The sequence below is a fragment of the Schistocerca serialis genome, chromosome 5 (genome assembly GCF_023864345.2).
Source record: "Schistocerca serialis cubense isolate TAMUIC-IGC-003099 chromosome 5, iqSchSeri2.2, whole genome shotgun sequence".
NCBI lineage: Eukaryota > Metazoa > Arthropoda > Insecta > Orthoptera > Acrididae > Schistocerca > Schistocerca serialis.
The window spans coordinates 62,378,794-62,392,977 of NC_064642.1; the positions used below are offsets into that span (position 1 = coordinate 62,378,794).

The following is a 14,184-nucleotide window of genomic DNA, read 5'->3' on the forward strand; positions in this document are numbered from 1 at the left end:
GCATTCAGCGAATTCAAAAGTAAAGTTCTATGTACTGACTTTGCAGAAAGTCCTAAGAAATTTTGGTTTTATGTCAAAGTGGTAGGTGGATCAAAACAAAATGTCCAGACACTCTGTGACCAAAATGGTACTGAAACAGAGGATGACAGACTAAAGGCCGAAATACTAAATGTCTTTTTCCAAAGCTGTTTCACAGAGGAAGACTGCACTGTAGTTCCTTCTCGAGATTGTTGCACGAATGGCAAAATGGTAGATATCAAAATAATGATAGAGGGATAGAAAACCAATTAAAATTGCTCAAAAGAGGAAAGGCCGCTGGACCTGATGGGATACCAGTTAACACAAAGTACACGAAGGAACTTGCCCTTCTTGCAGTGGTGTACCGTAGGTCTCTAGAAGAGCGTAGTGTTCCAAAAGATTGGAAAAGGGCACAGGTCATCCCCATTTTCAAGAAGGGATGTTGAACAGATGTTCAGAACTATAGACCTATATCTCTAACGTCAATCAGTTGTAGAATTTTGGAACACGTATTACGTTTGAGTATAATGACTTTTCTGGAGACTAGAAATCTACGCTGTAGGAATCAGCATGGGTTTCGAAAAAGACAATTGTGTGAAACCCAGCTTGCACTATTCGTCCACGAGACTCAGAGAGCCATAGACATGGGTTCCCAGGTACATGCCGTGTTTCTTGACTTCCCCAAGGTGTTTGATACTGTTCCCCCCAGTCATTTAATAAACAAACTAAGAGCATGTGGACTATCAGCCCAATTGTGTGATTGGATTGAAGAGTTCCTAGATAACAGAACGCAGCATGTCATTCTCAATGGAAAGAAGTCTTCTGAAGTAAGAGTGATTGCATGTGTGCCGCAGGGGAGTGTCATAGGACCGTTGCTGTTCACAATATATATAAATGACCTTGTGGATAACATTGGAAGTTCAGTGAGGCTTTTTGCGGGTGATGCTGTAGTATATCGTGAGGTTGTAACAATGGAAAATTGTACTGAAATGCAGGAGGATCTGCAACGAATTGACGCATGGTGCAGGGAATGGCAATTGAATCTCAATGTAGACAAGTGTAATGTGCTGCGCATACATAGAAAGAAAGATCCTTTATCATTTAGCTACAATATAGCGGGCCAGCAACTGGAAGCAGTTAATTCCATAAATTATGTGGGAGTAGGCATTAGGAATGATTTAAAATGGAATGACCATATAAAATTAATCATCAGTAAAGCAGATGCCAGACTGAGATTCATTGGAAGAATCCTAAGGAAATGCAATCCGAAAACAAAGGAAGTAGGTTACAGTACACTTGTTTGCCCACTGCTTGAATACTACTCACCGGTGTGGGATCCGTACCAGATAGGGTTGATAGAAGAGAGAGAGAAGATCCAATGGAGAGCAGCGCACTTCGTTACAGGATCATTTAGTAATCGTGAAAGCGTTATGGAGATGATACATAAACTCCAGTGGAAGACTCTGCAAGAGAGATGCTCAGTAGCTCAGTACGGGCTTTTGTTGAAGTTTCGAGAACATACCTTCACCGAGGAGTCAAGCAGTATATTGCTCCCTCCTACATGTATCTCGCGAAGAGACCATGAGGATACAATCAGAGAGATTAGAGCCCACACAGAGGCATACCAACAATCTTTCTTTCTACGAACAGTAGAAGACTGGAATAGAAGGGAGAACCGATAGAGGTACTCAAGGTACCATCTACCACACACTGTCAGGTGGCTTGCAGAGTAGCCTGATCCCACAAATGTTGTAAAGTTCAAAGAAAAGAGAAGGAAATAGTAATACAAGCCCATACAAAATCTTGAAATTGGCACTTCCTGTATTTTTTCTTTGCTGCTGCTATTGTCGCCCTTTGTAGCTGTGGACTTTGAACTACTGTTGCAGCCTCCACCAGCATTTTTGTCACCACTTGTAAAGGGTGTGGGTGTGCTCTGGTGGAGGACAGTCAATCGATGACAGTAGAATCCTTTTATTACTTTTCAACAGTTAGTATTTGTAGCTGAAGCCAATATCTGGTGAGGCGCTGAAAGGTGAATATCAACCCATGAGCCTCAATGGTGATAAATAATTTTTTTAGTGATGCTTGGGGGTATTATGAGTAAGTTAAGTACTCTCGTTCTCAGTTACTAGATGAATATGATCTGGGTAATTTTAGGTGCCGTGAGTTATGCTGCCTCAAGACATATAAACAGTTTCTGGTATTAATACTTGGTTTACACCTCTTAATGCGTAGAATGTGACATGAAGTAGTGAAAATTAATTTTTTGTTCCCCCTGGAAGCTGTTAGACAGACAACATGCAACTGGGACTGGCTGATCATTTTAGCTGTTTAGATACTGTACTTGCTGATGGGGGGGGGGGGGGGGGCATAAACAATTTTCATTTTATTAAGTTGCCAAGCTTGGAAATTATCATTTTCTGTTCTTGTGAGTTATAACACTAAGGATGAAAGACTTTTCCATTCCTTCAATAATGGTTCATAAATTGACTAGTTTGTATTAAAACTGCCACACAAAGTTATTGACTGAGATACACTTTCTGTATTTGTTGTTTGTCATATTTTGAAAGTGTATTGTGAAATTAATGATATTAATCAATTAATATTACTCTTCAGGTTGAAGGAGCTTGGTGGTGGAACTATACTTGATCTAGGAGTTTACTGCCTGCAGCTAGCTGTGCTCGTATTTGGTCCTGTGAATCCGACACACATTGTTGCTTTGGGACATTTAAATGAGTTTGGATGTGATGAGAGCATGGCATGTGTTTTAAAGTATGAAGGTGGTAAAACAGCTGTTCTGAGCACAAATGCCCGTGTACTTCTTCCAAATGAAGCATATATAATTGGGACTAAAGGAAGTATAAAAGTAAGTAACATAAATGTCGTGTTTCGTTTATCATTCATTTATTCTTTCACATAATTTGTTCCGTAAATCCCACATGAAGGAGAGCCTTCAGGGATGTGAAACTAGTCAACTTACACAGGAGCAATCACTGCTCCCTGTTCCTGCAAAGTACACTACCAACAAGTTATGTCTGGCACTAATCTATTCAAACTGTTAATTACGTCTTGACTACTTTATGTATGTATGTAAAGAGAAATTCGGCTACCTCAGAAGAAGGCAAAAAAAGCACTGCTTCTCCCTCCTATACTACTCAGCTTCTTTTTTCATATCATATATTACTCAGCTTCTTTTTTCATATCATATTTAACCAAAATGTTTATGTAAATTTACACAGCCCACTAACACTTTTCTCCATATTAGCAAAGCCAGGATGTGTCTGTTAAAAGTATTAGTGTTATGTGCAGTTTACATTCCCAAGTCCAAGTATTCTGATAATTTGTGGAAGGAGTGCATAATTTTTATTTTTAAATATTTGGGGATTTTTTTTTTCCCACCTGATGACCACTAGCAGCCTGTTACAGACTGTTGAACCAGAACATAAAACTCCATTCTGAACACTGAAGAGGGATGTGTAGTCTATATGGAAATTATTTGTACTTCTGATATTGTTGTTGTGAATTGCTGAGTTATCTTAAATTCTCTCTTGTTACTAACTACAAATGCCATATACTGAATGCAAGATGTGTTAGAAAGTGTTCCACTGTTCGAGTAGTGTGTATCTAAGGCAGAACATGGAACCAACCCATTATTCACCTAGTGGGATGTGGGAAACTGCCTAAAAACCACATACAGGGTGGCCGGCACTCCAACCACTTATCATCGATGTGGATGGATCAAACTAACGTACAACAACTACAGCAGATTTGTTGGGGTTATCAAAGGTGCAGCCAGACGATGTATTCCTAGAGGGTACCGTAAAGAGTATATCCCTGGTTGGAGTTCCGAGAGTGAGGAGTTACTAAAAGAATATGAAGACCATCCTAACTCTGACAATGCAACAAGCCTCCTCCAGTCCCTGGATGATAATCGAAGAAAGATCTGGCATGAAACTGTGGGGTCCCTAGATTACACCCATTCTAGCAGAAAAGCCTGGTCTATCATCAGGAAATTAGACTCTTCAAACCCTACAACAAAAAGATCAAAAAATGCCATCAATTTGAATGACTATGCTAAACACCTTGTGTCAGTTACAAAGAATAAAAAGGACAAGCAAGTCAAAAGGGATATCAAACTACAGTTGAACACCAAGAAAAGAGCAGCCCCACAGTCTTCCGAATTCTCTACTCCATTTCAAGAAGAGGAAACTAAAGCTGCAATCAAAAGTATGAAACTTGGAAAAGCAGCTGGATATGATGGAATATACCCAGAATTCCTGGCTCACTGTGGACCAGCTACAGTAAAATGGTTGACCAACTTCCTTTCAAACATCCTGCAAACTGGAAACATCCCACATCTGATGAAGAAATCAAAAATATTAGCCATACTGAAACCAAATAAAGATCCCACAAAAGTGGAAAACTATCGTCCAATAGCACTCTTAAGTATCACTTATAAACTCCTTGAGCGTCTGATCTACAACAGAATCTGTGAAACAATCAACCATCATATTCCTATCGAGCAAGCAGGATTTAGACCTGGGAGAAGTTGTAACGATCAGGTACTATCTCTCACTACGCACATTGAAAATGGGTATGAGAAGAAATCAGTAAGTGTGGCTGCCTTTTTGGATCTATCTGCTGCCTATGACACTGTCTGGCGAGAAGGACTCCTTTTAAAATTTGTGAGTGTTATCCCATGTCGTAAACTCACGGCCTTACTCAACAATATGCTAAGCAATAGGTACTTTCAGATCTACTCAGATAATGATAGGAGCAGAATGTTTAAACTAAATGACGGCTTACCTCAAGGGTCTGTTCTGGCTCCCCTCCTTTTCAATTTGTATACACACGACTTACCAGAAACATCTTCAAGGAAATTCATATATGCTGATGATATTTGTCTGGTGACTCAGTGCTCCAACTTTGCTGATGCTGAAACTATTCTATCCACTGATCTGGAAGCCTTAGACAAATATTTCAAGAAATGGTGCCTCCACCTAAATCCTCAGAAAACAGTTATATCTGCATTCCACCTACGTAACAGACAGTCAAATTACAAACCAGAAGTTGTATTCAGAGACCAAGTGTTGCCATACTGTAGTACACCAAAGTACCTGGGATTAACACTAGATAGAACTCTGTCTTTCAAGCAGCATTTATCAAATGTGGCTGCTAAAGTTAAAACTAGAAATAATATTCTTCAGAAGCTTGTTGGTACATTTTGGGGAGCCAATACTAACGTCCTGAGATCTACAGCATTAGCTCTGTCATATTCTGTTGCTGAATATTGCTGCCCAACCTGGATCAACAGTGTTCACACTAAGAAGATAGACGTGCAACTCAATCAGGCAATGCGATTAATCACAGGATGAATTCGGAGCACAAACACGCTGTGGCTGCCGGTTCTAAGCAATATCCCACCTCCAGCCCTAAGAAGATCAGAAGCTCTCCTAAAGACGTGGAAAAACATTCAGCAGAACCCCCAGCTCCCCATCCATCAAGATATTGTACAAGGAACACACCAACGCTTGAAATCGAGGAAACCACCATGGCGCACAGCACTCGACCTTGAAGGATCTGCTTTCAACATTAACAGTTCATGGAAACTCCAGTGGGATCAGTCTTCAGTAGCCAATAAACATCTAGTCAAGGACCCTTCCAAGCAGACGCAAGGATTTGATCTTCCAAGGCGTCAGTGGAGGATCATTAACCGCATTCGAACTGGACAAGGCAGATGTGGCTATCTACTGCACAAATGGGGATGGGTTGGCTCTGCAAATTGTGACTGTGGTGCCCCCTCACAGACGATTCATCACATTGTTGCTGACTGCCCTCATCGTACTTTCAGAGGAACTTTAATGGACATTCATCGTACATCGGATGAAGCAGTCAAGTGGATTGAAGAACTAGACATAGAGCTGTAAAATTGTACGAACTTGTGATTGTACATTTTAGTCCTGAAAATATTGTATATAAATGTAAATCAATGTACACATCATACGATAAATAAATAAATAAAATCGATGTGGTGAGTGGATTCAATCTGTGGCCAGCATACCTCCCCACTTTAACATGTGTGTCTACCCAGGCGGGCCCCATTATGAGTATGTATATTTACTGACATGTAAGTGTAAGCGTCCCTAGTTCCCTGAAGAGGTTTCTGCGAGATGACAGGTTGTCAACTTCAGACCCACAGTGCCCCCTAATACTGAGTAAAACTATGCGTGTTATGTTAGCAAGGCTAGTTTTTCGTGCTGTCAGTGTTTATATCATATCTCCTAAACGATGTGTCATACAATGATATAGTATTGCAGGTATGTTCAGAGGTATATGGGGATACTGTGTGCAAAATATGTTGTGAACATAGTTAATAGTAAAGAAGTAATGAATTAAAGCATTATGCCCCATACTGAAGTTTGATGGCATGGACAGGACAAATGCAGTAAGCGATAAACGTTTTTCTTTTCATCATTTTGTGGGGAAGTGTCAGTGAGAAAAAGTTTCATGAACATTTGAAGTTGTTTGTTAAGTCTATTGACAGTCACTAGGTGCCCTCATTCCCAAATACCAGATGAATATAGTCTGCGCATTTGCACACCATGAGCTATGTTCCCTCGAAGTACTACAGTGTAAAATTTGCAAATGGCTGTGGTGAAAGCTGTATGTTTTATATAGCATGGGTATGTCTCGAACACCATTGTAGAATGCCAGCTATTACCTCAAATGCTTCTTCATGATGGATTGTTGTCTTACTATTTTGTTTTGGTGGTCCAGATCCTCGTGCTACTGCTGTGCTTGAACATCCAGCTCTTCTGGGCTTCGTTCTGTGTTGCAGGGTATGCTAAAGGAAAGTTTTTAACTTCGACTCTGAGCTATGAAATGACTTTGAATGAACTCTTGTGTAACTCTTCCATATTTTGACATTTGTTACTTTCATTAATGTATATTACAGTAGCTCAAATAGGCTATGTGGCGATGCAAGGGGTACCAAATTTGTCATAAAAGTCCATAAATTACTCAACTGTGATAGTATTTTTTAGTACAGGTATTTCGTTCATTCCAAGCAAGTATCAATTCGTGACGTCATTGTGCAGACACAAGTTGACAGTAATCTGAATCCGTTTTAGCAGACCAATAGTTTCTTTCACAGGATAAAATTTTATTGATTATGAAATAAAAGTTCTTGAAGTTTATTTAGAATAGGAAATGTTTAATTAGTAATTGCATGCCATAATTTATCTGTTTAATATAAAGGTGCTTTGATTTTTGTATTCATGTAAAAAGTGTGAATTTATGTGTGGCTTTTGCTCTTAGATGAGTTACCACTTAGAGTGCTAAAAGTGCTTGTGTACAGTTCACTGACCTGTGTGGTGAATTTCATTTTGTGAGTTTGAGGCGAACAGAGACAAATCCAGTTTCATTTCGACTTTACTTACGATAGACACATCACATTATTACAAAACGTTGTTTAGCTTATCAGAGAAAATTGAAACCTGCGCACTCGATTTGAAACACGTTACACACTAGTGCGTGATTGGGCTTTCCATTAAATTGTTTATAATGATTGCAAATGTGCTTGGACTTAATGCATGAAGTATGAAATTACTTTTCGAGACAAATACTGATTTTTGATAAAAACGAACTGAAAATTTATTCAAAATATTGAGGTTCTGTTTTAATTAGGACACATATCACCTTGTTGATCACGTTGCTTAGCAACACTGTAATGCAAATCAATTCATTCATTAGAATGATTTGTGACGTAATAAGTCCCATTACACATTCAAACTGTTACACGGAATTTGCTGATCGAATGAGAGTATAAGAGTGTTCTTTTCCAGAAATGCCAGTAAACCAGCAGTTTAAAAAGTTAAATTACCAACTGTTGTGTAACTTCATTGATATTGCATTTCACTGATGAACACCATTCTTATTGATAAATGGACATTAATTGCAAGTAGATTCTGAATACTCACCAACACTGCCAAGAAGCAGTTCACATCACAACCAGTAATAAATGTCAATATAACTGAATGGGCATTACTTCATTAAAACAGAGCAATCAGCTTCCAATTCTAGAATAAACTGTCAGGTGGAATTATTAAAATCTTGTGGAATTGTAATAAGGTTTATCTGAAAACTTCTATCATACATTATTATTTCACATTAATTGGACAGATTGTTAATTGGAAATGAATTCACCCACAACAGATTGTCTCACGCCACTACTAAACTTTTATCGTGACTCTTAACGAGAGATCTCAAGAAGACAGGATCAAGAGTGTCGGTAGATGCTGTGCATTTGCTGCCAATGTACCTTGACCCTCCAGTAGTATCTGTACCAAAATAAAGCAGTGCAGACAGTCTCTAATTTTGTCTTACACACTGTTTCTACCTATTTCCTCTACTGCAATGCTCTTTTGCTGGGATGATTCTTCAAGGTGGACCAGGATACTTGCTAAAACATCCTGATACACTACAGTATATGTGCAGTTTCTAACTGTAACACTTGTCTTAGTATGTTAGACCTGTAACGTAAAGTATACCTCTTAATGAGTAGATTATTGTAGCATTTTAAGTTTGGTCAATAACTATTTTGAATTACTGAAAATAATTTTTTTTTTGCCCATGGAAGCCATTACATTGGAAACGTGCAACTTGAGTAGGGCTCGCCTATTTGGGGTTTGTGGCTTAGTAATATAGATTGTTACTCACCATATAGTTAAATGTTCTTAATAAGCATTTTCTTTCCTATTCTGCTTGCAAATAAAGCAAGAGAAAAATACTGATGTTATGCCTGTGTATGAGCCTTAATTTCTCATATCTCGTCTTTGTGGTCCATATGTTAAATGTACATTGGGGGCAGTAGAATTGTTATGCAGTCTGCCGCAGTTGCTGGTTCCATAAAGTTTCTCACTATTGATTCTAATTCAGAACATCTCCTTACCTCCATGGATTGCCATTTGAGTTCACAAGGCAGCTGTGAAGTACTTGTGTGTTGGTTGAAACTACCAGTAATAAATCTAGTAGCCCAGCTCTGAATTTCATCAATGTCTTCCTTTAATCCGACCTGGGTTATCCTAAACACTTGAGCCATACTCAAGAATGGATACCACACAGTCTATACACAGTCTTCTTTATAGATGAGCTACACTTTCCTTAAGATTTTCCAGTAAATTGAAGTCAAACGTTTGCCGTCTCCACTACCGACCTTATATGCTTATTCTATTTTGTATCACTTTCCGACATTACGTGTAAATATTTAATTAACATGCCAGCATCAAGCAGTGCACCACTAATATTATATTTGAGCATTACAATATAATTTTCCCTATTCATCTGCATTAACTTACATTTTTGTGCATTTAAAGAAAGCTGCCATTCATCACGTCAAATAGAAATTCTGTCTAAAGAATCCTGTATCCTTCTACAGTCACTCACTTTGACACCTTACCATACACCACAGCAAGATCAGCAAACAATGGCAGATTGATGCCCACCCTGTCTGCCAAATCATTTCCTGAGGCACTCCTGAAAGCACACTTGTCTCTGATGAACACTCGCCATCCAGGACTCTGTACTGGGTTCTATTACTTAAGAAGTTTTTGAGCCACTCGCATGTCTGGGAACCTATTCCACATACTCTGTTGCTAAGATGCTGCTTCATCCAGGTTTGGTGAAGACCTTTAAAGCAATACTATTTCAATTTCCTTAGCAGAACTGTATAATTTTATACAATCAGAGACCTTGACAAGATCACAGAAAATTGCCAACAGGGTAATTTTTATTGTTTAGTTCTTCTAGAATTGAGTAACGTAGATCCTACATTGCCTTCTCGTTACAGTTGCCTTTATTAAAATCAAATTGAGCCATTAAAAGGCTGTTCTTGGCAAGATGGTTCATTAATCTTATGTTAGCTATCTTCTCAAATTTTTGATAACACAGGAAGGATGGAGACTGGCGTATAATTAGAAATCTGTTGTCTAGCTCAGTTTTTGCATGTTGTCCAGTCTTTCAAGAAATATGTCTTGGCCTCCTCCACAGCATGAATTCTGAAAACATAGGTCATGTGAAACTCAACTCACTTTTCTCATGACACACTGAAACCCACAGATCAAGGCAGTCAGGTGCATGTAGTATTCCTCAATTTATGAAAAGCACCGGGCTCAGTATTACATGTATAATAATTATAGAAATTACTATTGTATGGGTTTCCAGTGAAATTTGTGACTTGTTTGAGAATTGTTCGGTAGGGAGGACACAGCAAGTTATTTTGGATGGAGTGCTATTGACAGATGAAGTAACTTTTTGTGTGCCCCAGGAAAGTGTGTTGGGATCCTTGTTCATGTCATATATTACTGACCTTGTGGACAACATTAACAGTAACTACGTACTTCTCACTTCAGAAATGTAAAATTGTGCTCTTCACAAAAGGAAAATGTCTGATACCCTATGAATATTTTATACTAAGTCACAGTTGTATTTATTTATTTATTGTTCCGTGGGACCAAATTAAGGAGAAATCTCCATGGTCATGGAACGAGTCAGTACATGAAATTATAACATATTAGTAACAGATAAAATGAAATATAAAAAAACATATTCAGGTGACAAGTTGTAAGTTTAAATAAAGAAAATCAACAATGTAACACTGGAATTTGCTTAATTTTTTAGCTCTTCCAGGAGCTCCTCGACAGAATAGAAGGAGTGAGCCATGAGGAAACTCTTCAGTTTAGACTTAAAAGAGTTTGGGCTACTGCTAAGATTTTTGAGTTCTTGTGGTAGCTTATTGAAAATGGATGCAGCAGAATACTGCACTCCTTTCTGCACAAGAGTCAAGGAGATTCCACATGCAGATTGGATTTCTGCCTAGTATTAACTGAGTGAAAGTTGCTAACTCTTGGGAATAGGCTAATATTGCTAACAACAAACGACATTAAAGAAAATATATACTGTGAGGGCAATGTCAGAATTCCCAGACTACTGAATAGGGGTCGACAAGAGTTTCTCGAACTTACACCACATATAGCTTGAACAGCCCGTTTTTGAGCCAAAAACCCTTTTTAAATCAGAAGAATTACCCCAAAAAATACCATATGACATAAGCGTATGAAAATATGCGAAGTAGACTACTTTTCATGTTGAAGTGTCACTTATTTCAGATACTGTTCTAATGGTAAATAAAGCAGCATTTAGTTTCTGAACAAGATCCTGGACATGGGCTTTCCACAACAGCTTACTATTTACCTGAACGCCTAGGAACTTGAACTGTTCCGTCTCTGATCAAAATATCGGTTCTTGTTGAATTGTGAGTTAGAAACTGTAAAAACTGAGTCTTACTGTGATTTAGCATCAGATTATTAAAATGTATTCAGTCAAGTCATAGAAGTACCTGGGTGTAATAATTTGTTGAGGGTATGAAATGGAATGGTCACATAGGCTTGGTCTTAAGTAAAGCTGGCAGTAGACTGTAATTCATTACTAGAAATTTGTGGAAATACAAGGTCTACAAAGGAGACTGCGTACAAAACATTCGTGCCATCCATTGTAAAAAAATTGCTTAAGTATGTCACACCCATGCCAAATAGCACTAATGGGGTGTAGAATAGATACAAAGGAGGACAGCAAGAATAGTCACAGGTTTGGTCAACCCTTTGGAGAGTGTCAAAGATTCCGAAAGAACTGAACTTGTAGACTCTTGAATATAGACACAAACTATCCTGTGAAAACTTACTTAGAACATTTCTAAAATCAACTTTAATGAAGGAATGTATTACAATCCCCTCAGTATCTTTCCCATAGTTACAAAGAGAATATTAAAATAATTACAACATGCACAGAATGCACAGAAACATTCAGGCAATCATTCTTTCTGTGATCCATATGTGAATGAAATGGGAGGAAACCTAAATCACTAGCACAATGGAACATACCTTCTGTCACACACTTCACAGTGGTTTCCAGAGTATGGATGTAGATGGAGGCTTATTGGCTGGTTACAGAGATAATTCAAGGGTGGTGCTACCAAGTCAGCACAGTATGCTAGTACTTTGGCTGGGATAACCTTACAGCCAGAAGAGTCATTACTTTTAGCAACCTAATGATTTTTTTGATGTCTCTAACAGGTCAGTTGGCAAAGCATATGTCTGATGATGAAATATACATTGCCTGTCTAAGTAAGAATATTAGCTTTGATTTCAATAGATTGTTTTTAGTGTCCATGTTCTCAGCTGATATTTGGAAGAATTTGTAGAATTTAGTAGTCAATTTCATGTTATCTGTTTCATTGCTACTGTTACCTGTAAGTTAAACATCATTTGTTCAGTTTGTTCCATATGTAATAATGCTCCAATTTTTCTTGACTTGTTCTTGGAATTTTGAATATTTCATGCATGGCTTTGGCCTTTTGGATGACATGCTTAATAACTTTGTGATATTGTTAACAGTACATTTTTAAGTTGTGATATGAGCTGCTTCTTTATATTAAATGAAGCTCTCTCTTTTTAGTGAAAGATATTTTGATCCCAGATGTTAGCTGCACTTTCTCTTGGCTTCCTGAAAGCACATCCCTGGCCAATTGCAAAAGAAAACTGTATTCATAACACTGTAAGAATATTTTTAGGGCAGAATTGAATTCCTGGATCAAATGACCTATGGAAATACAGCTAGGTGACATTTTCAACAACAAACTAAATTTTGATGGGTACACACCCTGTCATTTTCAGGCAACTGTCAAAATGTTGGTGGTTGTTGAAGATGTCACCCAGCTAGATTGCCATAAGCTTCCTAGCAGTATAAAACTGTGCACTGGACTGGCACTCAAACCTGTGACCTTTGCCTTTCACAAACAAGTGTTCTATCGACTGAGCTATCTGAGCAAGATTCATGACCTGCACCCACAGCTTTCATTTCTACCAGTCCCTGTCTCCTGCCTTCCAAACTTCAAATTAGTTTTTCTGCATACCTTGCAGAAATAACGCTCAGAAGAGAAAGGATGTTGTGGAGAAATGGCTTAGCCCGTAGCCTAGGTGATTGTTTCCAGAATAGAATTTTGACTGTGCAGCAGAGTGTGCAATACTTTGAAACTTCCTGTTGGCAAGGTAAGAGATGTTGTACTGTTGGAAGGGAAGTGTGAGGGTGGGTCGTGAATTGTGCTTGGATAGCTCAGTCAATGGAGCACTTTCCCACAAAAACCAAAGGTCCCAGGTTAGACTCCCACTACATTACACACTTTCAGTCTGCTTTATTGCTGCCGTTTGAACCTCATGGTTAGATAAATCATTTATTATGGGGTTCACATCTATTTAATTAAAGACAACTTGATTTAGAAATAACTTATTGACTGCTGTTATAATATGTCTTTCTACTCTTGTTGGGAATGTTGAAATCTATATTGAAATCTCCACTTCAATCATTTCTCAGTTGTTTCTACTAAGTGTTACTAGTACTGTCTCTAATTGCTTAATGAAGTTGAAAACATTTACTGTTGGATGCCTACAGGTTGTCAGAATCGTTACAGTACATGTTTCCATGTTAATGACATTGCGGTTGTAACACAATAATTATAGAAAGTGTGCTATTAAAGATTGATTTACGTTATTTATATCATATTTTGTATTCAGAGTTAGGAGAGTGCAATAATTTTAAGCATGATAGTGCTGAAATTTAGCATTGTAAGTGATGCTTTACTGCCCTGTCCTATGCTGGATTGTGCTGAATTCTCTGTGAATTTCATCAAAAAAGTTTGATCATGCCTTGAGAACAAAACTATGATGATTATATTTGTCCACGACACCTAGAATGATCTTACCAACATGCATGCCCAGCATCATAGCTTACATGACACAACGAAGTTTACAATGGAAAATGAGACCCACAAAAGTGTGAGCTTCCTACATATTAAAACTATAAATGCTAAGCAACAGCAAAATTCAGAATCCATCATAAAGATATGTTATAACCTTTAATCCTAATAAATTGCGTGGATATACAACGTAGAGCAATAGCGAGTTACATGCTTCCAACTCCGAATCTGTCACTCCACTGCCATGCCGTGACATGCAGCCGGCGCCGTTCATAGCCAGGTGGCGCTCCCGCGCTCAGCCGAGTTGCGGAGCGCCTCTACCGCCATGTTCGCGTACTGACGTAGCGGCACTTTTAAAT

At 38.4% G+C, this 14,184-nt stretch overlaps 1 protein-coding gene across 1 annotated transcript in view; it reads left to right on the forward strand.

Moving 5' to 3' along the window:
- The window catches only part of LOC126481549 (trans-1,2-dihydrobenzene-1,2-diol dehydrogenase-like), a 104,418-nt gene that overhangs the window by 61,573 nt on the left and 28,661 nt on the right, over positions 1–14,184 (forward strand). The window contains exon 4 of the mRNA XM_050105384.1: positions 2,635–2,884. Within this exon, the coding sequence (XP_049961341.1) occupies positions 2,635–2,884 (250 nt within the window). The remainder of the gene's footprint in view (positions 1–2,634; positions 2,885–14,184) is intronic.